General features: G+C 55.8%; 3 protein-coding genes across 9 annotated transcripts in view; 1 reads left to right on the top strand and 2 right to left on the bottom strand.

Annotated features, from left to right (window-relative positions):
• Window positions 1-253: 253 nt before the first annotated feature.
• On the bottom strand, window positions 254-15,686 carry TADA2B (transcriptional adaptor 2B). Its single transcript, XM_082391880.1, has 2 exons — window positions 15,298-15,686; window positions 254-3,586 (listed from the first exon to the last, which is right to left on the bottom strand). Exons 1-2 carry the CDS (start codon window positions 15,565-15,567, stop codon window positions 2,594-2,596), a joined length of 1,263 nt encoding a protein of 420 aa, XP_082248006.1. The 5' UTR covers window positions 15,568-15,686; the 3' UTR covers window positions 254-2,593.
• Window positions 15,687-15,898: 212 nt separating this feature from the next.
• On the top strand, window positions 15,899-19,114 carry CFAP184 (cilia and flagella associated protein 184). The gene has a single exon (XM_082391879.1). It carries the CDS (start codon window positions 16,181-16,183, stop codon window positions 17,852-17,854), a length of 1,674 nt encoding a protein of 557 aa, XP_082248005.1. The 5' UTR covers window positions 15,899-16,180; the 3' UTR covers window positions 17,855-19,114.
• A 3,562-nt stretch (window positions 19,115-22,676) lies between these two features.
• The window catches only part of TBC1D14 (TBC1 domain family member 14), a 99,710-nt gene continuing 96,955 nt past the window's right edge, over window positions 22,677-25,431 (bottom strand). For 6 of the 7 annotated variants that reach the window (XM_082391445.1, XM_082391448.1, XM_082391444.1 and 3 more), the window contains one exon: window positions 22,677-25,404. In XM_082391445.1, coding sequence (XP_082247571.1) covers window positions 25,339-25,404 — 66 coding nt within the window. In that variant the 3' untranslated portion in view covers window positions 22,677-25,338. The remainder of the gene's footprint in view (window positions 25,405-25,431) is intronic. The other variant, XM_082391443.1, reaches the window with a different exon arrangement.

The raw sequence follows: 25,431 nt of genomic DNA, 5'->3' as shown, positions 1-25,431 counted from the left end.
TGGCTCCACGAGAGCTCTGGGTGTTCCGCTTCTTTCAGGGAAGGAGAGTGGCGTGAAGGGTTTTCTGCTTAACTGAAATCTATTTTAACTCCTCACAGTTTGGAGGAAAAACTGGTGTGACACGTTAGTGCCACACTATGACGTCACGGGCTGTCTGTCCCCCATCCTGATTTTGAAGGCTGGCTCATAGCATCTATGAGACTGAAAAGCTAAGGCTCCAGGGGCAGGCGGTAAAAAGCAAGCAGTGACACTATTTGGTTCTCAACCTGTTTAATATGTAAAAGGGAAATAAGAACAGTAGGCAGAGTTTCGGTTTTAATACATTCTCGGAATGTTGGCCACCCAGAGCATTATTCTGAATAGCTGATTATCTTTTGTGACTCAAAGAGTTTAAATTCTGAAAAGACCTAATTAATTCCATGGGATTATGGTGACTAATTTATCATGAGAATTAAATATAGAAATTTAAAGGCTCCGAGCTAACAGCAGGGTAAGGACTAATGTGACAGTAATAGCTGGAGTTGATGGGATAAGAGGCAACCAATCGTAAAATTACATTTCCCTTGTAACGAAGCGTTAATACTTTAACATAAATTATACATTCATTATGGTGTTTGTTTAAAAACAGTCAAGCCTAAATAAATTCTTCATACCATCAAAAAAGATACACATACTGAAAACCTGCTTAAACACAAAAGTTTTTCACTTGACAGCTCTCAGCCAGGGCCACGCACATTTACAGGGAGCTTTTGCTTCTCAAGCTTCATGAAAGTCTGGCAATCAATCATTTTATATAAAAATAAGACTAAAGTTAAAACCTCATCAAACTAGGAATCTGATGTAGAAAATCAATGACATCAGAGTAGCTAAAGCCAGTAGTTCTCAAACTTCAGCCTGCATCCCAGTCACCTGGAAGGCCAGTAAAAACACAGCTCCACGGGCCCCAGCCCTAGCGTTTCTGAGGACGGGGGCGGGGCCCGAGTACCTGACTTTCTAGCAGGTTCCCAGGGGATGCCGAGGCTGCCAGTCCAGGAACCCCAGGTGAGAACACTGGCTGGAACCCCTGCGGACACGTAGCACGGTCTCCGTCTCTGCTGAGCGGCGGGCAGGACCTGCGCTCTGCCAGCCGCCGTTACCCTGCGGGGCGCCCGGGAGGAAAAGCGCTGCCCGCTACTGCGTGCTCTCGCGGGCGTGCCGGGCCCCTCGTTAGGTCACGGGGCGCTTCCCTGCCAGCGGGCCGCGCGGTTTACAACTGAAGCCATATACAGTGCATCTGGAGGGCTTATTTAATGCTGAAAATTTTACCCTAGAGGACAGAAGAACGTAAGAAGAAAGGAAAAGGCACCGTAATTAAGTCGTTCTTGGAAATGATGAGGTTTTCTTCTTTTTTCTTTCAAATAACTTCTTCACTTTAATGTAACTTCAAGCCCAGACACTCTGGGAGGTAAACAGTCTTGGTAGCTGTGAGGGAGGAGAGGCAGGACGTGCCCCGGGAGGAACCGACCGCTGGGCTCTGGCCACTCCACCAACTCCAAAGCAGGGCCTTGGACACAAGAGCCCTGAGCAGCGGGAAGACGAGGGACTCCTCGGGTTCCAGAAGGAAGGTACCGTCCAGGTCCACGAAAGAGCGCCCCTGGGAGCATCTCTAAACAGGGCCGGGCAGAAGCCACCTCTGAGTGGGGTTCAAGACGGTGACCCAGAGAAGCGGTGCCCAGGCCTCGCCAAGCTGAGCGCCTGACGCCACCCCAAGTAAGATGCAGGGCCACAGTCGCAGCGGAAGAGGTACTTGCAACCGGGGTGAAAACCCTGGGGGGAGCTAACGCCAGAACCCAGAGAACTCTCCTCAACCGTGAACCTTCTAAAACGAGTTCTTCCAAGTAAACCGCGTGCAACTTCTCAGAGCAGCAAAAAGCAGCCCCAGCATTCTGGCAGTCCGTGCTGGGCCCGGTGTCCTCCGAGACCCAAGGGAGCCCGCCAAGGGCCGCTGCTCCTCCCACGGTGAGCCCCCCGGGAACAAGCCGGGGCGGTCGGATTCGGGAGCTACGGACGCTCCATTTGACCAGCTTGTTCCACACCAGATTCCTCCTCTCCAGTCCCTGCGGACGCCCTGTCCTGTCCTTCCCCGGCCTCTCTTCCCCCTGCCCTGCCCGGCCCCCACCGAAAGTGCCACGTGCCGGGCTGTGCCGAGGTGTCAGGTCACAGGGCGCAGCTGGCAGCCCAGCAGGGCAAGGCGTCCCTCTGCCCACAGCACGACAGTCATGTACCAGAGGGAAGAAACTCACAAATAAAGGGAAATTACCCAATCTCGTCATATTCTCCAAACCGAACACTTAAAGGCAAATCGTCATCTTAAAGTATTACTCTCAGGACTAAGTTAAAATACTTGTCTCCCCCACGATCCGATATAAGAGTGTTTCTATTGCTTCTAAAGAGGACCATAAAAAGAATTTATATCCTCAAAAAAGAACTCAATTTGTTTAAAAAAGAGCAACGGGGAAAAAAGCGTTTCCTCGCCCCTCCCCCACCCCCCTCCCCCGGTCATTTTGGCTCACAAGCTTTTCCGCATCACTCCAGGGCTCACAGCGACTCGCCTTCAGGAAGCATCCCTGGAAATCCAACCACTCTCCGTGAGGAAGTTTAAAATCCTTTTCTTCAGGACCTTGTCCAGGTAGCTGGGCAGGCGGCTTTTGGAGGGGATGCCCTGCCGCTTCTGGAGGTGGTCCTTGATGATGATGGTCTTCACGGTCACGTAGCGAGCGGGGCTCAGGTTCACGGAGCTGCAGAGCACCTTCTCGCGGTCCGACAGCAGCTCGAAGCCGGGCAGGTTCTCGATGGCGGCGAATTCGCTGTCCTTGCCGTCCTCCTTCCCCCGCTTGGAGCCGGCCGTGTTCTTGTTCTCCTTCCGCTTCTCCCGCTTGTGCCGGGCCGCCTCGTACTCGGCCGATTCCTCCATCTTGGTGATGCCGTTGCGCCGGTACCGCTGCAGCTCCCGGATCTTGGCGCGCAGCATCTTCTCCTTGTGCATGTTCTCAAACAGGTCGTCGAACTCCTTGCAGGACATGAACTGGTAGAGCGGCCGCAGCTTCAGCCGCAGCTCCTTCTCCTCCTTGGTGACCTTGCGCTTGGCCGTCTTCTCCTTCTCCTTCTTGTCCTTGCCCAGGAAGGCGGGCACCAGGTTGTAGTCGCGCGCGATGTTCTTGCGCCGCTGCCGCTCCTTGAGCTTCCGCACGTACATGTCCACGTGCGCGCGCTTCAGCTCGATCTCCACGTCGTCGTCGTCGTAGTTGACCGAGAGCCCGCTGATGAGCGTCTCGGCGTCCTGGTCGTACTCGATCTCGTAGTCGTCCCGCAGCGGCATGTAGCCCAGCTGCTGCTGCTCGGCCACCGAGATGTCTAGGGGAGGCAAGGGGGTGGTGAGGCTGGGAGACAGGGGGCCTCCACTGGGGCAGGTGTGGTCTGTCACCCGATTGGGGATGGTGTCGGGGATGCAGGCTTTCCCCAGGTTTCCGTGGATGTACATGCTTACATAATGCTCCATCACTTCCTGGGGAGTCCGGGAAGCGCCAACGTGAGCAGCCATATCCTCCTACAACGGCAAAGGTCAGAGGTCATTTCCAAAGTCGGAGTGTCAGACTCAGCGTTCGCGCGATTCCCTTAACGCTTTCACAAAGGTTCACCTGAACTACTTCCTATGGCATCATTATGGTCCCCTCCCCAGAGACACTCCTCCTGCACATTCTTTAGGGCTGGGCTGATCACGTGGAAGTCAGCGCTAGAGGGAACCTTCGAGGATTCCGCCCGCCCGTGAGAAAGTGAGGACCCAGAGAGGCGCCAACGTGCGCGGGGTCACGGTGCGAGCTGGCAGCAGAGCGGGGCTGGAACCCACGCCTGAGATCCCGACTCTGCTCCCGGCTCCCTAAGAGAGCGAGCGGAGGCCCCTGGCACGGGCCGATCTGCCCGCCGCACAAGCCGCTCTCGGGGCGGCTGTCTGGCCGAGGGGCTCACAGGATGCGGGCGCACAGCCAGAGCCCTGGGGCGCACGCCTCATCCCAGCCCACCTCTCCATTCCCAGACCAGACAACAGACACGCCCGGGTCTCCATCGCGCTGCCCGCCTCCCAACAGAAAGGGCCGAGGCCCGGTCTTTGACACCCCGGCCCCGAAGGTCCGCCTGTCCCTTTCCTAGGGGGCAGTCGCGTTGAGTGGGAAAGAGCCTTTCAAAGGGGAAGGTGGGCCATCACTTCTGACAGCCCCCGTGGCCTGGCGGCTGGAAACGCCCGGGCTGCAAGCAGGCGTTCATTCCGCGAACACAGAGTTATTAATGGGAGGAAATTGTACAACTCCCTCAATCTTTTCCTTCTGCCAAGAGGCCTCTTCCTCAAAGTCAACCGCTAAAGCCACTTCAGAAAGTAACTGCCCAAAATGCGCACTCATTCACCGGCAGCCACTCAGCACCCCGCCCGCCTCGCTCAGCCCGCGCTCTGCCCTCCCGGCTCTGGCAGCCGCCGGGGCGCCGCACAGGCTGCCTTCCGCCCCAGAAACGCGCGCCCCCCCGCCCCCCGAGATCGGGATGGTCCCTGCACCCCCAAAGGCCAAACTGGAACCCAAGAAACCAGCCAGTCTCCTCGGGCTGACGCTGCTGACAAACTGGGCATGGAGGGGAGGGGAGGGGAGGGAAGCATTAGGAAGGATCCCTGGCACAGCGACCGGACCCAGCGTCCCTCCCGGAGGTGCCGCACAGAGGGCGGGGCTGAAAGGCACCGGAACAAAGAAGGCAGGACCAGGACCTAACTGCAAGGCCTCTTTCTGAGCACCATGCAGGGAAAAGGGAGGACCACAGCTAAAGCTAGACTCTGTCTCATGGAGAAACTACATGGTTTCTTCTTTAAAAATCACTCTTAGCGGGCTTCCCTGGTGGCACAGTGGTTGGGAATCCGCCTGCCAATGCAGGGGACACGGGTCGAGCCCTGGTCTGGGAAGACCCCACATGCCGCGGAGCAACTAAGCCCATGCACCAAGCTACTGAGGCTGCGCTCTAGAGCCCGCGAGCCACAACTACTGAGCCCGCGAGCCACAACTACTGAGCCCGCGAGCCACAGCTACAGAGCCTGCGCTCTAGAGCCCGTGCTCCACAACAAGAGAAGCCACCGCAATGAGAAGCCTGTGCACGGCAACAAAGAGTAGCCCCCGCTCGCCATAACCAGAGAAAGCCCGTGCGCAGCAACGAAGGCCCAACACAGCCAAAAATAAATAAAATAAAATAAATAAATTTATATAAAAAAAAAAGACACTTAAAAAAAAAAAAATCACTCTAAGCATCAACTCTGTCATTATCCTTCCCCAGGAAGCATTTCATCCAAAAAACAACAAAACAAAAGCAAGTCACAACCATTCCCAGCAGCTACTGTCACTGACCCAGGCTGGCCACTCCCTCCTCGGAGCCTTGAGTCCCACAGTAAAGGAGCAGGAGGCCCCCCTCAGCGGCCGGTGAGGCTCTCATGGACGGTAACGGTCTTCCCCTGGCTCCACCTTGGGGCCCAGGAGCCCCTGTGACACACTGGGAAGACACTGTCCCTGACCCACGCCCTTTCGGGAGCATGTCACCCTGGTGAGCGTGTCTGGGGAGCGGGATTGCCCGCCTGCGCCTGGTCTGAGCTGCCAGCTCCGGGAGCCGTGCCCCTCAGCCTCTCCCCCTCACCGCAGCTTCCACCCAGGCTGCGTGGGTAGGAACTTGGGCCCCCGATCTGGGCCCCGTCCCTGGTCCGGTGCAGACCTGCTGTGAGAGCTCTGCCCTCCAGCAAGTCTGCTGTCCACCCTGAACCCCAGCGACCTGCCTCCCAGAAATCATCAGATGCTCAGAGCACCACACTGAGGGTAAAATTTAAACCCTGAAAGAACAGAAGGATTCTCGGCAGCAAAGCTGCATCTGACCAAACCAAGGTATTTTTATTGATCTGAGGTTCTCTCCATCAATCCCGACACTCTGGGAACAGAGAGCAGAGGCTGTGGAGGCAGCAAGGAAGCCCGGGGGCCGCAGGATGCACGGCGCGTCCTCCCGGCGAGGGCTCTCGGGACCTCACCCGCGTTTGCTCCCACATGGGGCAGCTGAAAACGCACGCAACAGAAGGGTGTGTTCACGCTGCTGCCCTCGTGCCCAAACAGCTGGGAGACAGAAAGCTCTCCGCCTGTGGTGCATCAGACACCTTCTAAAGACACACGATTCCAGCCCCGTCCCCCAGGGCATCAGGTGAGGTTGGCAGGGGGCCACTTCACTGCACACCTTCTTATGACTTAGCGTTTTCAACGTTATGAACGTACTGCCCATTTTTAAAACTAAGGAAAAGTCCCAAGCAGAGGGAAGCATCAGGAGAGGGGACCCTGGTCGGCTCTGTTCACCACTGTGAGGCCAGGGCCCGGCAGCCAACCCCAAATTACAGACGCCCCACAAGCACCGGGCCAGTACTCCCCACAGGTGTCCCGGGCCCAGAGACACGGAAGGAAGCGTGCAGCCCCAGAGCGGACGAGACGTGGCAGCTACCTCAACGGGGGTGCTGGTGGGACCGCGGGCCTGTCTGTGCGTGAGCTAATGGCTCTGGGCTGCTTCCTGCACTGAGCAGATGCAAGATGCTCACATTTCGGGAGGGATTCGGTGTGCTGGTTTTTCACTTCTTTTGAGTAAAACTACAAGTATTTTTTAAGTAAAGTTAAATTCTGCCTCAATTCTCTGTTTACACAGGTCTAAGATTTTCATCCAAAATGTTTAAAGGAAAAACATACAGAGCCCTTAAAAGACACGGCTCTTGTGTTCCGGGGGGCGACACCCCAACGCTTCCGTGGCTCCACGCCTTGCTCTGCAAATATCCACACTCCCGCGGCTGCGTGGCGGCCAGGCGGGCGGCCTGGGCTCCCAGCCCCGGCGGGCAAGCGGGCCACCCAGCTGTGGGCCCCGCGCTGACACCTCAGTTATCCAGCTCCTCTTCAGGTAACAAAGGGGGTCGCTGGCTCCAGATGGACCCGGGCGATGGGTATTTATGAAGCCACAGATCAGTGGGGCTAGCGCCCTGTCACCCCCATCCTGGGCTAGGAGCCCAGGAACCCCCATCAGCAAGCACGCCAGCCACTGCCTAAGGAAGGCCACTGCTGGGAGAGACAGTGGCCGCCAGCTACAGCTGAGAGAATCGCGCCCCCAGGGGCCACCACATTAGCTTAATGAGCAGTGAACAAGGCCCAGGAAAGCACGCAAGGTCCTAGTTTCCAAGGACCCTCGAACAGTGAGGGTCATAATGGAATAGTCTAAATGACAGCGATGGCCCAGCTCTGATTCTAATAGGAGTCCACAGAAGGTAGACAGGCTCAGGGACGCGAAACCACAGTAATGAACACATTTTGAAAGATGACGGTTGAGAACAGCAACGGCGCTCCTTCCACAGGCCCAGCACCCTGCCCGTCACACCCTTCAATCTTCACGTGTCAGTGGCCACGCAAGTGAGGGAAGTGGCCCATCGCCATGTTATGGCGTCCCACGTGACAGCAGGCGGGTGAATGGGAGGGACGTTCTTTCCCTCACGTGTTCAAGGTCAAAGTTGTTTCTTAATCCAGATAGATGGATAGACAGATGGACAGAGGATGGATGGACGGAGGGACAGATGAACAGAAGGATGGATGGACAGACAGACGGCTGGGCAGGCAGAAGCAACAAAAGTGAGTTTGGGGGAAAGAGATTTGAAGAGAAAGTTCCCTTCAAGCACCACTAGAACTAAACAAGGAACACAGCTGTATCCTGCGGTTGGCTCCGCTCCCTCCGCAGCACGCAGTACCACACCGGTAAGCAGCCCAAAGCCTAACGCTAAACGCTTAGGAAAAAAGAGACTCCCATCTTTGCCAAAAGGTAAGGAGAGTTAGGAATGCTGCTTCCTGAAGTCCTCAGAAAAATAAAGGAAAACGTGTCGCTCAGACACTGAACTGGGCCCGTGAGGTCTACTTTCCAAGGCCACTGGACCCAGGCCAGAGGCAGCCTCTCCAGGAGAGGAAGGAGGCCCAGGGGGCAACAGCTCCCCCGGGCGCTCCGGCTGCTCGGCACGCCCTCCGGCCTTCCCAGGCGCGCTCATGCCAGCCGCCAGCACCTGAGCTGGGAAGGGAAGAAAGAACAGTCCAGAGAACCGGCAGCACTGCGGGCCGGCCCGCTCCCGCCAGCGGGGCCGCCTCGGGTCTCTCCCCTCCGTGCTGGCCGCTCTCGCCCGGGGCGGCCTCTGCCCCCCCTGACCTGAAGGTCTGCTCGCCGGGCTGCTGGGCCGACATCCTCCAGACAAATGCCAACTACTTCCCACGTGCACAGGCTGGGGCCGGGCTTCGCGACCCACTCCTGGCCCCACCCCTTCACCGCGCAGTAACTCAGACGAATCACTTCTCTGTGCCTCAGTCTCCTTGTCTGAATTACGGAGGTAACGCCACCACCTCCTTCACGGGACAGAAGGGGGAGTTAATGAGGTGACACACGCACAGCGCTTAGCCCAGTGCCGGGCACAGTTTGCCCCCGTGGATGTTGGCTATCGTTACTACTACGAAGCGGTCAGCGTCACTTCCACAACCTGTGTTTATTCTCAAGACCCAGATCATCTCCTGAAGGGAGCCTTCGATGATCCCCAGAACTAGGTTCAGATTCTGGCTCAATTACTTACTAGCGTGGGATCCTTATCCTCTCAACTTCTGCTTCTTGATCTGTAATTCCTCCTCTTTAAGGGTTTGGTCAGGATAAAACAAAAACCATCATGAATAGTAACAGTTAACGTGTACGAGCCTTTACATCTGTCACCTCATTTCATCCTCCTAGCGGTTCCCACGAGGTACCATGACTTTTACTCCCCACGTTTTACGGACTGGGAGAATAACCCTAGGTGAAGCTACCCCCCAGGGCACCGGCCAGCACTCGCCCACCCAGTGGCGCAGGGCACACCAAGAGCAGGCCGTGCAGTCAACTGCTTTCTGAGACGTTCAAAAGGCAGCGCAAGGCCCCGCCGCCGGGCTCCCGCTCTCCTCTCCAGACGGACCGCATCACAGAAGTGCGGCCACGGCTCCCCCTCTGACCTCCGGGATGTGTGAGGGCACCGCACGACCTACTTCTTCCCGGGCAGAGAATGCAGTCCAATCTTTGTGCACAAACCAGTGCCTTTCACAGAACGACTATCTCTAGCGTCACAGAGCACCCTTCCTGTGCAGGCTGGCGGTTCTGCTCTAGAGCATCCTGAAGAGCGCACATCCTTTCCCGGCGGCAGCGTCTGCCTGGGAGGCGGAGGTCCGGAGGCCGGCTTCGCTCCGGAGGCTCAGGGGCCAGGCCTGGGGCGGGCGTGCGCTGCATCTCCCGAGAGGGGCACGGCTCCAGCTTCCTTTTTCTTTAAGGGAAGAAGCCTCAAGGGGACAGAAGCAACCCAGCAGCCCCAGGGGCTGGGGCAGAGACCCCGAGAGCAGCCAGGACGCCGCAGGGGCCCCGGGGCAGCAGAGAGTGAGTGGCCTGCGGGGCCGGGAGAGAGCGGGGTCCAGGGCGGACTCAGAGCCCGGAGGGCGCTCCGCGGCCGGCTCCCCCCACGGCTCTCCTCGTGCCCAGAGGAGCGCCCGGGCCGCCCGCCACCGGGACAAAGGGCCGGAGCCTGTGACAGGGACGCGAGCAGGAGCCCGGCACCGGCCTCCCTCAGTCACTCCTTACACTCGTCCGCCTGCCCCGTGGACTAAACCTGGGCTTCGGACCCGGACCTGCAGCCCCACCTGGGCCTCCGCGCCCCCGCGTGCACGTGTGCCCTTCTCCCGGACTGGCTGCGAGGACCCCGGGCCGGGCCAGCCCCCTGCGCCGGAGCCCCGCGCGCTCACACGGGGCCCTGGACGTGGCCACTGCCTCCTCCAGCCCCGGCCGGTCACCTTTTACAGTGAAGAGAACAGCCCGTCTGCCTCTGGGGGCTGGGAGGACGCCCTGGGCCGCCCACCCCGCATCGTAGGCCCCAGACCTTCCCCTGCCTTCCAGCCCGACCCCTCCTCTGGGATGCGCTGCTGTCCGGGTCAGGGCCGCCTCCGACCGCAGAGGTTGGTGACTAACACGGGTCTCTTGTCTGTGCTTCCAGGTCATCAGCCACTGCAGGGGCCCTGTCCACCTCCCTAAACTCACTCAGGATTCACCAGCTCACACAGGGGACTGGCCCTCAAGGGGACTAAAGCCTCTCAGGTCAAATCAGGCTACCTGTGAAAGAGCTTGAAAAAGCTGTGTGCCCCACTGCAAAAAACAGCATGGCAGGTCCTCAAAAAAATTACACAGATCCAGCAATTCCACCTCCTGGTATTTACCCAAAATAATAAGGACTCCAGGAGATATCTGAACACCTACGTTCACTGCAGCATCATTCCCAACAGCCAAAAGTGGAAGCAACCCAAGTGCCCATCGATGGAAGACTGGATAAACAAAAGGTGGTCCATCCACACACTGGAGTATTAGTCAGCCTTAAAGAGGAAGGAAGTCCTGACACCTGCTACAACACTGACGAACCTGGGGAACATTATCGTAAGTGAAGCAAGCCTGTCACAAAAGCACAAACGTTATTACATGAACCCACTTACGTGAGGTCCCTAGGACAGGTAGACCCATAGGGACACAAAGTAGAAGAGCAAGTACGAGGGGCTGGGGGAGGTGGAAACGGGGGACAGAGTTTCTGTCTGTGAAGATGTTCTGGGGATGATGGTGGTGATGGCTGCCCAACGTGAATGTACTCATGCCACCGAACTGGACACTTACAAATGGTTAAAATGGCAAAGTTTACATCATGTATGTTTTACCACAATAAAAATATATACTTTTTTTTAAATAATAGAAGTTTTAAAAGTCACACGCCTGGGCTTCCCTGGTGGCGCAGTGGTTGAGAATCTGCCTGCTAATGCAGGGGACGTGGGTTCGAGCCCTGGTCCAGGAAGATCCCACATGCCGCGGAGCAACTGGGCCCGTGAGCCACATCTACTGAGCCTGCGCGTCTGGAGCCTGTGCTCCGCAACAAGAGAGGCCGCCATAGTGAGAGGCCCGCGCACCGCGATGAAGAGTGGCCCCCGCTTGCCACAACTAGAGAAAGCCCTTGCACAGAAACGAAGACCCAACACAGCAAAAAAAATATATATATATAAAAGAGTCACACGCCTTACTCCACATCAGTGGTTTTCGAGTAGGGTCCCTGGGCCAGCAGCAGCGTCACCTGTGAAGTGGTTAGAAATGCAGATTCTCACACCAAGCCTCAGACCTGCTGACTTCAGAACCCGGAGGGGGAGAGGGGACAGGATTCGTGTTTAACAAGCCGTCCAGGGTATTCTCAATCACAATGCTCTGCATAACCGTATTCATTCTAGCTGGTTTCTCCATCCAGGCTCTTCCCTCCTCCTCCTCCCCATCCTTAATGGCAATTAAGAACCCCGCTGTCGGGAGGCTCACAGGATGGACCTACCCGTTCCCACCAGCACACAGAAGGGACTTTCGCCTGGTTGAGGAGGTGACCGTTCTCATGGTCCCCAAACGAGGCTCTGCTGACCCACTGCATTAGGACTCCCTGAGAATGTCTGTAAACACCTATTTCCAGACCTCACCCAGGGGCTACTCTGTGCACCTAGCACAGGGGCTGATATAAAACGGGCCCCAAGTAAGTGCCGGATGAACAAATGAACCAACGACTGCACAGCGCAGCGATCACCTACATATCCGGCATCACCCGGCTGCCGGATGCCTACTGTCATCTACAAGAGTAAAACTCCTTGTGCAGGACATTCCACCTGCCTCCGATAATTAGGCCGAATGTATGTGCACAAGCACAAGCCCCCGCAGAGCCCACAGAGAACTTCGCATCCTTTTTCAGTTTGAAATCTAGCTTCAAGGCCAGCTTGAACCCCACCTCCTCCTAGAGTCCTCCTGACCACCGTCTGTCTGCAGGAGCCCGGGCCTCCCTCAAACTGTTCGATGCTCCAGCAACCAATCCACAAACGTAGAATATTTCACCCTTGTGTTTACGTCTGTGTCTGCGTTCCTGTAGGATCCATGTCTCATTCTGAATCTGCATAGCGTCCACCACACGACCGGCTGCCCTGGGGGGAGGAGGTCTCAATACCCACGGTGATGAGTCCCTGTGGGCCCACCCGCCAGCCCTGCCCCGGTCTCGCCGTCACAGCTGTGTGTACCCCCGACCCCCGCGGCTCGTCCCCAAACCCTCCCGGCCTTACTGCGGGCACCCCTCGGCCGGGCCCGCAGCCCCGGGACGCGGCGTTGAGTAGATGGCCCGGGCTACACAGCGGCCTGTCCCCACGAAGTCCCCACGACCCCGCGGAGAAATCGGAATGAAGGGTGTCACCTTCCTCCGCGCCACCGTCCCCACTGCCTTTCTCCACACTCCACACTCAGCCCGTGAAAGCCAGTTCCTGCGCCCGCCCCGTCACCGTCGCCGTCGCCCCGCCCCGCCCCACCCACTCACCTCCCGCCGAGCCGGGTCCAGACCTGGCTCCCGTGTCGCTCTTTACCCCGGGAGGTTAAGGCCCAGGCTCCGGGTCAGGCCTGTGTCTACACCCTGGCCCCACCGCGTGGAAGGCTGGGGCATCCTGCACGAGTACTTTAAGTTCTCGGAGTCGCTGTTCTTCAGCTGTAAACTGAGAGCCACCCCACAGGGCTGCTGGGAGGAGCGTCACCCAGAACCGGCGCTTGCTAACGACGGCAAGCGTGGGACACGCCGCTTACGAGCTCACACCTGGGAACGACACGCATCTCAGAGCAGCAGAGGAGCTTCTGATGACGCACAGTGAAGCTCAGGGTAAAGCAGCCCCAAAGAGCACAGCTACAGACACTAGAGCTGGCGCCTCGGCGTGGCCTGTGGACCTCCAGGCCTGGCTAGCCTCCCCCAGAACCCACCACCGGTTCAGCAGGGAGAAGCACCCGGCTTTGTCTCTCGTAACAGCTGAGCCTGCTGCCAGCCGGGAGTCGGAATCTGCATTTTTAACAAGCTCCCCGGGTGATTCATGTGCAAGTTAAAGTCTGAAAAGCACTGCTTTCGAGAACGCCCTCCCAGCTTCCTCTGAATCACTGCAAACGTTTTAGCCCCCGGCTCGTTTCGCGAGTGTTTCCCACAGTGCTGCAGGGCAGGCAGTGTAGACGGCGCAGCTAGGAGCACGGACTCTGGGGTCAAACTGTTCAGTTTAACACCTGCTGCTCTGGGCTGCTGGGAGGGCCTCACAAGAAGCGCAGGGGAGCTCAGCACGGTGGCCGGCACCCAGCAAGGCTCTTGGTCCACGCTAGCTACTTTGAGCTGCTACTGTAGAGACAAGAGCTGCAAGAGTAAGTGGGGAAGGGAAGGCTCTCTAAGGCAGTGATGTATAAGAAGAAAGACCAGTCACGAGCCCTGATCTGGCGGAAGAACTCTCTAAGCAGAAGAACTAAAAAATGATCAAGGAGGGTAGCAGCTGGGATCCCAGGGGTAGGCAGGTACTATAAGGCCTGCAGGCCCTGACGTTTCATCTCCAGAAAACTGGAAGCCACGGAAAGCTGATGTGACGTGACGTGTCCTCAAAGAGCACTCCGATCCTGTTGCCTGGAATGTGCTGCAGGGCGCAAGCACGAAGCAGGGAGGCCAGTAAGGAGGCTCCCGAAGTGGTCGGGCGAGAGAGAAACATCAGCCTGGACTAAGGCTGAGGCAAGTGGTTAGATTCTGGAAATATGCTGAAGACAGGCTGCTACTGAACTGGACCCAGAAGGCCCTGAGGATGGTTCTTCATTTGTAGCCCGAGTAACTGCTCGAGGTTGTGAGATCTGGGTCAAGGAACGTCGAGATGTCCGGGAGATAAGCACGAGGATGTCAGGGATGGGCTCGCGATCGAAGGCTGGAGCTCAGGGCAGAACTCCAGGCTCAGGACCAAATGCTCACAACACTGTAAGCCCCTGAAGACCCGGGTGAAGTCCTTCTGTAACATGCACAGAGCAGATGCTCAATACACATCAATAAACGGCATTTCAGAACAAAGTGAGAAGGAAGGTTTTCGCGGGTGGCCATCATGATGCTGGTGCCTAGGTGAGAATTTGTACAGCAGCGTCTCTAAGGAGTTGGGGAGAAGAGTAAAGATTCCAGGGCTGTGAAACGGGTACTGGTCCCTGAAGACTGGCTCACTTTATAGAAACAAAAGCAGACATAAATAAAGGCAGGGTGTGTTTGGGAATGTGGGGAGAAGTGTGGAATGCCTTCCAGTAAGCCCAGGAGGAGAGGCGTACGGTCGGCCCTTGGTATACGTGGGTTCAACCCCGCTTCGCCATTTTATACAACGGACTGAGTACTGGAGGACTTTGGTGGCCTGGGAGGGTTCTGAAACGCATCCCCCATGGATACTGAGGGCCGGCTGTACTGCTGGAGAAGTGGCAGCAAGATGAAACACTGGTTCGGGGAAGCTGGGGGACCATCAAGTGGAAGGGTCTGGAAAGATGGGGAGCTGGGGTCAGGTCTCTCCTCCCTACTTCTCACAATGCCTGGAGGTGGCCGCACATCCTTGGCGGCTGCGGCCCAGAGTACAGCCAGGCTTTCCCCTTCCAATAGGGATGAGAGCTTCCTCTTGCAGAGTGAAAAGAGCGCTCCTCAGGGACCACCTAGAGAAGCGCCGCCACGTCTCTCTCTCTCAAGGAGCCCGAGGTAAACGAGTCCAGTCCAGCTCTCGCCTTTTACTCTCAGATAAGTGTCCCCATAGAAACCTCCTGACAGAGGAAGAGACCAAAACCCAGGACGGGACGCTCCTGTGGCGGAACCCACTGAGCCCTCCTCACACGAGGTCCTGGTGTCGCAGGGACGCCAGGATGAACAAGTGCCTGGCAGGGGACACAGGCCACAAAGCGAGCGGGGCCATGAGGGCAAGGTGAGCGCCTGCGAGGCGGTGGGAGAGGCCGCGGGCCCGTGTGGAGCTCGTCTGGCCTTCACCACCACTGTCCTCCAGGCAAACCCAACTCCTTCCTCGGGCGCCTACTGCTGTCAAGTCTGCGGACCTGCCTGTGTCCCCCGACTCCCACTCCGTCCGGTGTCTCGCCCAAGGGGTGCACCCGGCAGACACCTACGGAAGTAATCCCAAAGGCGGGGAAAACGGCCCTGGTGTCAGACAGCCACGGTCCGAACCCCCGCTCCGCTACTTCCTGCTGTGTGACCTTGGGCGGGTGGCTTAACCTCTCGGCGCCGGGTCTGGGGCGTGAACTGGCCCTGTCCCCCCGGCCCTCCGCGGCCGCGCCGAACCCGCAGGTGCGCCGGCCTCCCGGCCCGCTGCTCACCCAGTTTCCGAAGCCGAACTGCTCGATGGCATCCAGCAAAAGCTGCTCCTCGCGGCTGGTCCAGCCGCCCTCGGCCTCGGGCCCCCACAGCGTGAAGCGCCCGCCGTCCACCAGCTGGTAGCCGTGGTAGCGGCGGTGGTGGCCGATCTCGGCGCCGGCCGAGAAGCACTCGGGGCACAGCTCGATGTCCTGGCACTCGGTGCAGCGGAAGCGCAGCGGGCTCACCTCGGCCAGGCAGTACACGCAGTACTTCTTACCGAGCTCCGCCATCTTCCCCCGCCCGCCGCCCGCGCCCGCCGCCGCCGCGACCGCCGTCAGCGCGCCGCCGCCCGGGCCCGCCGCCGCGCTCCAGCAACCGTCGCCCGCCGCCGCGGCCGCCGCCACCGCGCCGCCCCGCCCAGGCGCCGCCAGAGCCGGCCTGCCGGGCCGCGTCCCGCCTCAACACGCAGGCGCCCTCGGGCCGGCCCGGCCGCCGCCGCCGCCGTCGCCCCGCTGCACCGCGCAGGCGCCCCGCGCGCGCCACCGCGCGGGGGCCTGGCCCGCCGCTCTGCGCCTGCGCGCCCCTAGCGCCAGCCGCCCGCCACTCCCAGAGTCTCCCCGACGCCCCGCCCCAGGCCGGGCGCGGGGAAAAGGGCGGAACGGAAGCGCGGCGGACGCGCCACGCCCCTCGTGGAGCGAGCCTACGCCCTCCCCCAATCAACGCTACCCGTCGTCCGGTCGCGACCTCCCATTGGCCTGCTCTTGCTAGGAGGCGGGGAGAAGGGGGCAGGGCGTCAGGCGGACGTCCAGCCAATCGCCGGGCCCACCGCGCGCGCCCCTGGTTGCCCCTGGAAACTTAACAGCCTGCAGCCGGGGTCCGCGGCGCTGGCCCGGAGGGAGGGAGATGGACGACCGCTCCGACCACACTGGCGACCCCGAGAAGGAAGATGGAGATGTGGAGAGCCTGGCCTCACGGCTGTCCGGGATCAAAACCAGCTCTGGCCCCCAGTCCCCGGCCGAACCCGCGGAGCCGGAGCCGGAGGCCGTAGAGGCTTCAGAGGAAGGCGCCGAGCCGGCCGAGTCCCAGGAACGGCCGGCTGCCACCGAGGTTGCTGACGAGAAGGGGCCCGGAGAGCCGGAGTGGCCGGCCGAGGCCGAGGCGGAGGCCGAGCCAGGGGACCTGGCGGAGGCCGGGCCTGAGGAGCCAGCCAAGCCGGAGCCCGAAGGCGGCCCCGAGGAACCAGAGAAGGAGGAGTGGGAGGAGAAGGAGGAGTGGGAGGAGGAGGAGAACGAGGACGAGGAGGAGGCGGAGGTGGCGGCGGAGCCGAGGAGGAAGGAAATCCCATCGCAGGTCTCTCTGCAGCAGGCCACGGCCGGCAAGGAAGAGGCTGCGCCAGATCGAGAGGCTGAGCGGGAAGGACAGCTGGCGGAGGAAGGAGAAAAGAGCGAGGAGAGCGAGAAGAGGCTCGTGCAAGGAGGCCTGGGGAAGACCGAGGACGAGCTGGGGGATTCGGACGAGGGGCTAGAGCTTGGGAGTTGCGATTGGACTGAGGAGGTGCAGACGCAGCAGGAGCAGCAGCTGCGCGCCGAGCTCCTGGAACAGTACCGCTCCCTGATGGTGGCGCGAGGCCGCTACCAGCGCTACAACATCTACCTGCAGCACAAGATCTTCGAGGCGCTGCGCAAGAAGAAGGGCCTGGATGCAGCCGAGGTGCCCGAGAAGGGCGCGGAGCCTGAGGCCCCCGAGAAAGAGCAAGCATACCTACGCCATCTGGCCATGCTGGAGGATCTGAGGAAGCAGGAGTCAGATGACCTGCGCTGGTACCACCGCGAGCTGGACCAGCTGAAGCAGCAGTGCAAAGAGAAGCTCTCCCGGGCGGAGAAGGAATGGCGACGCTTGCAGGCACTCAAGAAGCAGGTGGTGATGCAGGCCATGGGCAGCTGTCGGACGAGGGGTGGTCGCCAGGCCGCTCTGCGAGAGGTGGAGCAGATCCAGGCGTTGGAGGATAAGAAGGAGAAGGAGATAAGCGCCGTGAGGCTAGAGAATGTGCAGCTGAAGCAGAGTTTGGTGCATTTTGAAAACAGGATGAGGGCCCAGGAGGACCTGACAGAGGGCCTGCTCCTGATAGATTTTGAACAGCTTAAGATTGAGAACCAGACCTTCAATGAGAAAGTCGAGGAGCGAAATGAGGAGCTTTTGAAACTGCGCAGCAAGGTGACCAACAATGTGCAAATAATAACCCATGTGAAGGAAAAGTTACACTTTGTGGACATAGAAAATGCGTGTAAAAAGTCAGAGCTTATGGAGATTGAGACTCAGGTGGCCCTAAAGAGGGACATCTTGACCAAGACTAAGCAAGCCCGAGACAGCCTGCGGATTGACAACATCAAGCTGAATCAGAAGTGCGGGCTTCTGGGCAAGGAAGCACTCCTTCGGGACATGGAAGAGAAGGTGGACAGGACTGAAGAGCTCAACCAGCGCTTGGAAGCCCTGAAGCACCATCACGCTGGGCTTATTCTGTCCTGCAGAGGCGTGAAGCAGAACATCAGGGAGGCCAAAGCCTTTCTGCCTTCTTGACGGGAAGAGTCAGCAGAACGTCTTCAATCTCAGCAAACTTCATCCTTCGTTAACTCTTATTCTCCATTTCTTGCCATTCTTACAAAGGCCTATGATGTTTGGGATGGAACTGTGTTTTGTATTCTTAATTTTTCAGCTTCCCAATTAGTGCTGCGCACAAAATTGAGTTAGCGCTCAGTTCACACAGGGTTAAGTAAAATGGGTACAGAGGAACAAACAGGGATGACTTACTTCTCATAAAAAGCTGTCAAAAGCCCTTTTATATCTGAGCAATTCCATAATTTCAGTGTCCTGACACTGAGGAGAAGTGTTCTTCCTCCATGTGTGAGAGGGTTCGACAAATGGGCAGGGTGCCAACAACATTCCTGTGCATTAAGCTCAGTGTGAAATCCCCTTTGCATGCACTGAACTGTGTGGTCCTGAGTCGCCGGCTCAGTTCGAACCTCACTAATTCCCTTAGTCTAAAATTGTTATGCATGTAAGTAGCACTAGCTTCTGGGGTAATAAAAAAATAGCCAGGAACAGGAGGAATGAGAACCAGGGAAAGGAGCTGACGTTCCTTCGTCTCTCCTTTTCCAATGAAAGGAGGCTCAGTCTGTCTACTTAACTGTGAAGGTTTGTTTCTGGCTCAACGAGTCTTCAATTCTAATGAAACGTTTTCTTGGATCCACGAAAGAAATGCATTGATCTGTGCCAAAAAATGAAATTTTGTTTTCCAGCGAAGACAGAATGGTGACTGTATTGTGTATTTCGCCAGGTGCAAAATATATGGACTGGCGACTGCCGACTGTCCATAAGCCTTCTGTTTTCCGCGAGATATTTTCAGATCTTGGACCCTCACTGTGCACATGATTTTCCTCTGTATCAAATATTAAAATGTCTCTCATTCCTTGAGTTCATGTAAGAAACCCCTGATAGGTCTATCTCCTTAACCTGGAATCAGTGATGAATATTTTCCGGTTTCTTTGATGCTTTTGGGAGCTAGGGGCTTGGTTTTATTTCTTCTTAATCTTAGCTTGAATTTTGAGATGTGCAGATTTGGGATTAACAGTATTCTCCCATCCCTAAACTTAAGAATAAGAAAGATCATAAGAAGGGTGATCTCTTTTTTGGTGCGAAACACCTTTAGAAACCCTTCTTTCTCTAGGCAGATGACTCAGTTAGTTGTGAGAAAATCACAATAACTTTCATCTTTTGATGACATGATTTTGTTTTCTAAAGTGTGTTCCCTTTAAACCCAATAAAGGTTGATTAAAACTCCTTTTCTTCAGCACACTTATACACTTTTTTATAACGTACTTATCAGAGCGCACAAACGTTACAAGGAGAGGAGTAAAAAGCTTTGCCTTCCTACTTCCTTCTCCTCGTCCTTTACAATTTCTGTCTTCTCTCCATCCTTTTCATCAAGACCTAAGTGAAGTAGTGAATCACTGACAAATAGAACTTGGTTTTCCCGGTGCCTCAAACTGAAAGCGACACAGGTGCACTAGGTTCTCTTGTGGCTGAGGAGGCTTGAAAGTCAAACTGGCAATAGGCTCGGTGCCTTCACCAAGCGAGCAGCTTTTATTATCAGTGTCCGGCCCCTTGGTTCACTGGAGAGAATAGGTATTTTCAGCTGATGCTGAACCACTGGCAGTTACCCAGGTGGATCCAAACCTTTCCTCATAAGCCTTCAACCCAGTGACTAGCAGGTCTCTGAGAGCACAAAGATACAAAATAGACTGATGAGGCTGGCCTTGCTTTAAGCAGCAAAGCTACCGATGGTCTCTCAAATTACATGACCTGTGCTGGAGGTGTTCCAATTGACTAGAAGATAAATAATCTTCTGTGGATTATTTCATAACGAGGTTCTTTCTAATGAGATTATAGGAGAACTCTTGATCATGAAACAGCAACACATTCACAAACTGTTTTAGACAGACTGCTGTCCGAGGAAGAATGCCAGGACCCTAAAGTATCCTCTCCCCTGTCTTACTGACAGCCCTCTGCACCCCACAGCAGCCTGCGTTTAGCCCCATGCCAGCCTTTGACCCACTGCTTTGTGACTGTCTGCTTCGTCCTCTGTGCCCCCGAGACAAAGGCCCCGGAACACAAGGACTGTTGGCTTACCATCCGCCTTAGTGGCCAAGCACATAATCAATGTTGAATAAATTTGTTGGACTAATGCATAATGTCAGTCTCATTTTCTGAAAATAAGGGTTACTTGAATGCCTATTGTATGTCAGGCACCAAGTTCTATGTCAGAAACAATTACAGGTAGAAAGGAGGATTTCTCACGAAGTGCAACCACTGAAGAAAATGACAGGGGAGCAGCTTGCAGCCACGGGAAGAAGGACATACGGAGAGTTGTCCATTCCAGCAGAGACCCTGCCTTCCATGAGGGGAGAGTTAAAGAGTAGTGCCTGAGTTTGGACTAGAAACCCCTAGAACTAAGATTATTTTTATGAACACTAAAAGGCTAAAGATTTGTTTTTCATCTCCTTGTCAAAAAGTACAGGGCCTGAAAAATGCAGGCACGAGAAAATTTGAATGAGATGTTACATGAAACCAGCCTTCTGGGGTTTTTTTTGTTTTCAACACTTTATTCTAATTTCGAAATACAAATGCACAACCACTTCTAATCTTCAGGTAGACAGCCAAGGCCTTCCCTTAAGGGTGGATTCTTTGATTCTCGAATGACTGCACCCATTTTGAATTGTCTATGGATTTCAGAAACTTAAATTTCTTGTACAGCAATCTCAGCGCAGACTCCATTATTATTTTCTTTCAGAATCCTGGCCACACCACTTCCTAAATCAGGCAAGTTGCTCAGCGTCTTTGTGCCTTGGTTTTCTCAGTACCCATTTCAGAGTTACTGTGAGGATCCAACAGATATTTTATATAAAGGCTTAACGTAGTGCCTGACACATAGTAAACGCCCAACAGATGTTAACTATTTTCCAGTTGTCTCACCCACACCCAATTCCATAGCATTTTAAAGAGATCTGCCTTTATTGAGACTTTTCAAAGCTTTTAGTGTTCTTAGAAACAACAATTTCTTTTTGCACCATCGGTTCACATAACATTAAATTATGTAAATACAGTAACTACTACCATTGGCATAAACAAACTTTGGAAAAAGAATCACAATGACTTACACTCAACTTGTAGATGTGGACATGCCAGAGAGCAGCCTACTGGGCCAGGAACATTCAGGGTGAACTAGCCTTTTTTAAAAAATTGGTCTGAGTCGGATGTGTCCACTGTTACAGTGGGTTTTTTGTTTGTTTTTGGCAGCAGTGGCAGGAGAGAAGCAGGCACTATCTGGATAGAGCCCCAGGCATCTGAAAAAGAAACACTTTTTTATTGGTAAATGAAAATCATTTTTTGGTGACATCACATTGGAAATGTTTTACTACGTAAGTGGAAATACATGTTCATCTGCAGCCATAATTTAGATTTTTGCCACTCAACAGGGGTGCCTGAATATAAAAAGAGTTAATGCACCCCAATTTGGTACTGTTTGTTTTAAACTTTCAGGTAAGCCTTAAGTCAGAGTGATGAAGCATGCAAATGCTATGAGTGAAAAGGACTCCAGGAGCGTACCTCCACTGCTTCCCATCTGAGGACTTCCTTGGCTCTAAGCTCCCTCCGCTGGCTGCGCCCTTCCTCTGGTCCACCTGGTGACCAACAGCTAACCCCAAGGCCCCGCTGGGTGGCCGGCACCTCCCCACCCCACTGGCAGCACCTCGTTCCCTCTCCTGCCTTCTCGGCAGGCTGCACACTGCAGGGGGTGGTTTTTGAACTGTCAGCCCACAAGTTTCTCTCGGAAAAACGGTCCCCAACTTCCGCTCCCACCCACGGCTCGCGCGCTGCACGGGGGTCCTCCCCCAGGGGCCGGCCGTCGGGCATGGCTCTACCTCCTCCGAGCTGAGGTCAGAGGTCCCGGAGGAAAGCTTCCGAAGGCCCCAGAGCAACGTGTTCTCTGGGGAGGGGTGTTTCTGAGCAAGTGCTGGGAAGCCACAAGGCCAGAGTCCGAACCCCAGCTCTGCCACCAACTGGCTGTAGGGGCCCAAGCAGATCACTTCCGAGCCGCACCTCAGAAATGGGGCAGTGACAGAGCCGCCGTGGACATGAATGAGGTCAGCCACGGAGCACTCAGCCCAGAGCCGGCGTGGGTGGAGCAGTGAGCGAGCCCCCGGCGGTCAACCCTCGAGCACCCTCGGCCTGCGGAGGACGGAGAGCACAGGGCAGTGGCCCAGAGCGGTGAGGCAGGTCACTCGCGGAGAGAGGACCCGAACACCCCACGAGCCGCGCGTCTCCGAGCTCTGGAAGGAAGAGCGCACCGAAACGCGAGCATCGCTCTGCCCCGCTCTGCGGGACCTGGTGGCCTTCTCCTCGCTCACCGCCGCCACGGGCGGTGCTGCTGGTCTCCACCCCGGACGGGTAGGGGCCACGGCCACCCGCTGACGTTACGAGGCTCCGAGCAGGGTCGAAGTAGTGTCAAGAGCCCGGCGGCTGGCCCAGAAAGCCCGATGACCTGCTCGCACGGGCGGCAGGCTCAGGGATGTGAGCGGGTGAGCGTGGCAGACACGTGGGGACGAGGGGCTAAAGCCACGGGCGCTCAGGCTCGAGGAGCAGCTAGCCTGGGGCTCCCATCCGCCTAGAAGGGGTGCAGCGCTAACTTTCCAGCCCTTGACTAACTTACCATAACTGTACCATCTTCTTTATTTAACTGAGACTAGTAAGTGGATTTTAAAATATTCAAACAGCATGACACTCAAATTTTACCGTACTTCAGGGTGAGAACTCCAACTTTAAAGCAAACTTCCGTGAACGTAAGTAACAATTTTACATGACTTTTATTTAATAAAACCACATATTTACAATTGAAAAAGTCCTAGTTTGATACACTTTACTAAATAAAATTAAAGGTTAACTGTACAAGCAATTAAAACATGATATGTAGCAAGTGTTATCAGGGGTTTTCTATCAGCAAACTATTTAAAATAGTCAAAAACTGAGCAGTTAAAAAGTACCCTTTAAAGTGAACGTTTTTCCAGATGGGATTTCAATGACTGGTGGGGACACAGCATCCGACTCCGAAGTGCCAGCTGCACAGAGGTCCCAAACCTGAAGCCTCACATCCTGAAAATCAATGGCACGGGAAGTGGAGAGGGCAGGGTTCCAGGGGCTGCACTTCAATTTCTGCTTCCAGTTTTCCTAAACGAGAATGTGAAGCAGAGAAGCACAGCCCTGTGCTGTCCGGCAGCCCTCTGCGGAAAGGGGCGAAGTGACCCTAGACTGGGCCTTAGAACTTCCCGGCCTCTGAAGTGGACGCATCAAACCAGCAAGAGCTCGTGTGGTCCCTGGACAGGTCAGGAAAACCTCCTTTGAACTAAAGATTTGGAAGTATTCCAGATTGGCCTGGAATCCTGTTTAAAAATGTAATGCATATATGGTGCTATCCAAAGAGATTTATGTCAAACTGTCTGACAATAATGTTGAGGGCTGGGGTCTGACTACACATGAAGTTGCACAAACGCATTCTCAATAACTTGCCCATGCCCCTTGCTACATCGCTTTCTGTCACCACTTAAGGAACATCTTTATGTACAGTAAGAAAATATATACATCTTTCAAGAACAGAAAGCCCATGTCATGGAATAAAACCAAGTATATCCGTGAGGAACGGCGTGACCGGGCTCGCGGCCTGTTTCCCAGGCCGGGCTCAGCCTGGGTTACACTCAGCCGCATGAAGTCAGGGAACGGCTGTCTCTGGAAGGCTGCCAAGAGCTGGGTGAAGACAGAACACCTCCAGGAGGTCGGGCAAGTCAGCGTTTAAAGGCTGAGGCAGACAGTGTACCAAGACGCTCTGCAACCTCCCTGGAGAGTTCAGCCAGGAACACAAGGGAAAAAATGACACACGGAACACAGCTGGGACGGAGGGCATGAGGATGGCCACTGGCTCGGCACCTTGCTTTGTCCCTGAAGTGTCATCGGCGGATATGGCAGATATAGAAAACCTATAAAAATAATGCCGTAGTTAGGCTTTACCCCCAACCCGTATCTCCCTGCCGCGCGCTATGCCCTCAGAGCCGAGGGCGCTCCCGACATCAGGAACCAGGTCAGCTGGGGGCACTCCCTGGGGGTGGGACAGATGGCTGAGAAGGGCTGCAGGGCAGCGGGTGCCCTTGAACCTGGCCTACTGAGCGCGCCAGAGACCAACATGCCAACGCGTTAGCATGGAACTGGTTTCCATGGAGACTGGCCTGTCCTTTGGACTTTTCTGTGCCAAAACTGTTCATGTCTTTGAATTTGGATAACCAAAGTCCTCAATACAAAGTTCTCCAAACTAGTCAAGGAAAAGCTAGAACAAAACAGTTGCTAACGAACTTGGGGAAAACCAGCTACGCGGGGGAAAGGCTGCCGGCACGGACACTGAGAATCCTGGCAAGACGTGTGGGCTGCTGGACGCGTGCTGCTAGCTCCTCAGTCCTTACAAGCGTCCGTCCGTAAGTCAAGTGCGTGAGGCGGGATCACCGCACGCAGGACTGCGCCTGCCGTTTAGGGGACAAGGGGAGTGCGCTGGCAGAGCAAGGGAGCAGCCCCCGACCCCGCCGTGCTGCGCCGGCCTCCACGGGAACCAGGAGGGTGCAAGAGGGCGCAGGTCTGAGCACCCTCTTGCCTCCCCTCTGGCTCAGAGAGGCCGCCGCCGTCCGTTTCCCACCAGCGTTAAGCCCGTCTCAACTGCCGCGGCATCTCTGTGCGCGGCTCCTCCTGCTCGAACTCGCCGCCACCGCTTGACAAACGTGGGCGCAGCCTCTGGGACAGCAGGGCTCCCACTGGAACCTAAGCATGCACTGTCAGCCCTCCTGCTGGAACTTTGTCAAGGCAAAGGTCGTGGTAGAAGGTCACCCTGAAGGTCAGATCGTGTCCCAGGGAGCCCACGCGCACTCGTCAGCGGCTGTCCTGTGAGAACCCATTTTCCTCTAATGTTATCTTTGGTAGTTGGGCTTTAAAAACATGACCTGCGGCCCTGGAAAGATTATCTCGGTAACTAAATCAGCAATCCCTTTCTGACGAAAATATGTAAATACGAGCCAATAACATCTCTGAGGTCTCCCAAATAACATTTCTCATGCACCCTGGCTATGAAAAATTGTAATGTACTTTCCAGTAGTTGACATAAAAGCATTACAATTTAATTAACTTTTGCTGAAATGAGGGGAGGGGATTAGCCACTGCCCTATTTTTAAACCATGCAGAATATGCAGTGGTTTGGCCATGGCCATCATTCCACTGAGCTTCTTAAGGCTTAGCCTTGGTTTAATTCTTTTAAAAGTTTTTTGTTTGTTTTGTTTTGTTTTAAGGCCAACTCCAGCATTAGGAATCAAACATGAAAATAGCCCCTGTTCTTCGGAGCTGCCAGCGTGTCCGCCTGAAACAACACAGGTGCCCCTTGGAGAACTGCTTCAGTGCCGAGCGCAAGTCCACCTGCCGCCTCAGTGTCTGAGAGATGGGCTTCCTTTCTCCATTTCCCGGCTGTCCTTCTGCAAGGCGGTCAGTACCTGGGAATCACAGGAAGACATCGGTGG

The sequence above is a fragment of the Balaenoptera borealis genome (assembly GCF_965194805.1).
Source record: "Balaenoptera borealis genome assembly, chromosome: 4".
NCBI lineage: Eukaryota > Metazoa > Chordata > Mammalia > Artiodactyla > Balaenopteridae > Balaenoptera > Balaenoptera borealis.
Note: the sequence above shows the minus strand (reverse complement) of the source record. Positions and strands in the feature narration are given on the sequence as shown.

What these genes read in the sequence shown, in the direction of transcription:
- TADA2B (XM_082391880.1), bottom strand. Translation starts at nt 15,567, where the DNA reads ATGGCGGAGCTCGGTAAGAAGTACTGCGTGTACTGCCTGGCCGAGGTG. An exon ending in AGTTCGGCTTCGGAAACTGG is followed by an intron (nt 3,587 to 15,297) that starts GTGAGCAGCGGG and finishes TTGCCGTTGTAG; the next exon opens with GAGGATATGGCTGCTCACGT.
- CFAP184 (XM_082391879.1), top strand. Translation starts at nt 16,181, where the DNA reads ATGGACGACCGCTCCGACCACACTGGCGACCCCGAGAAGGAAGATGGA.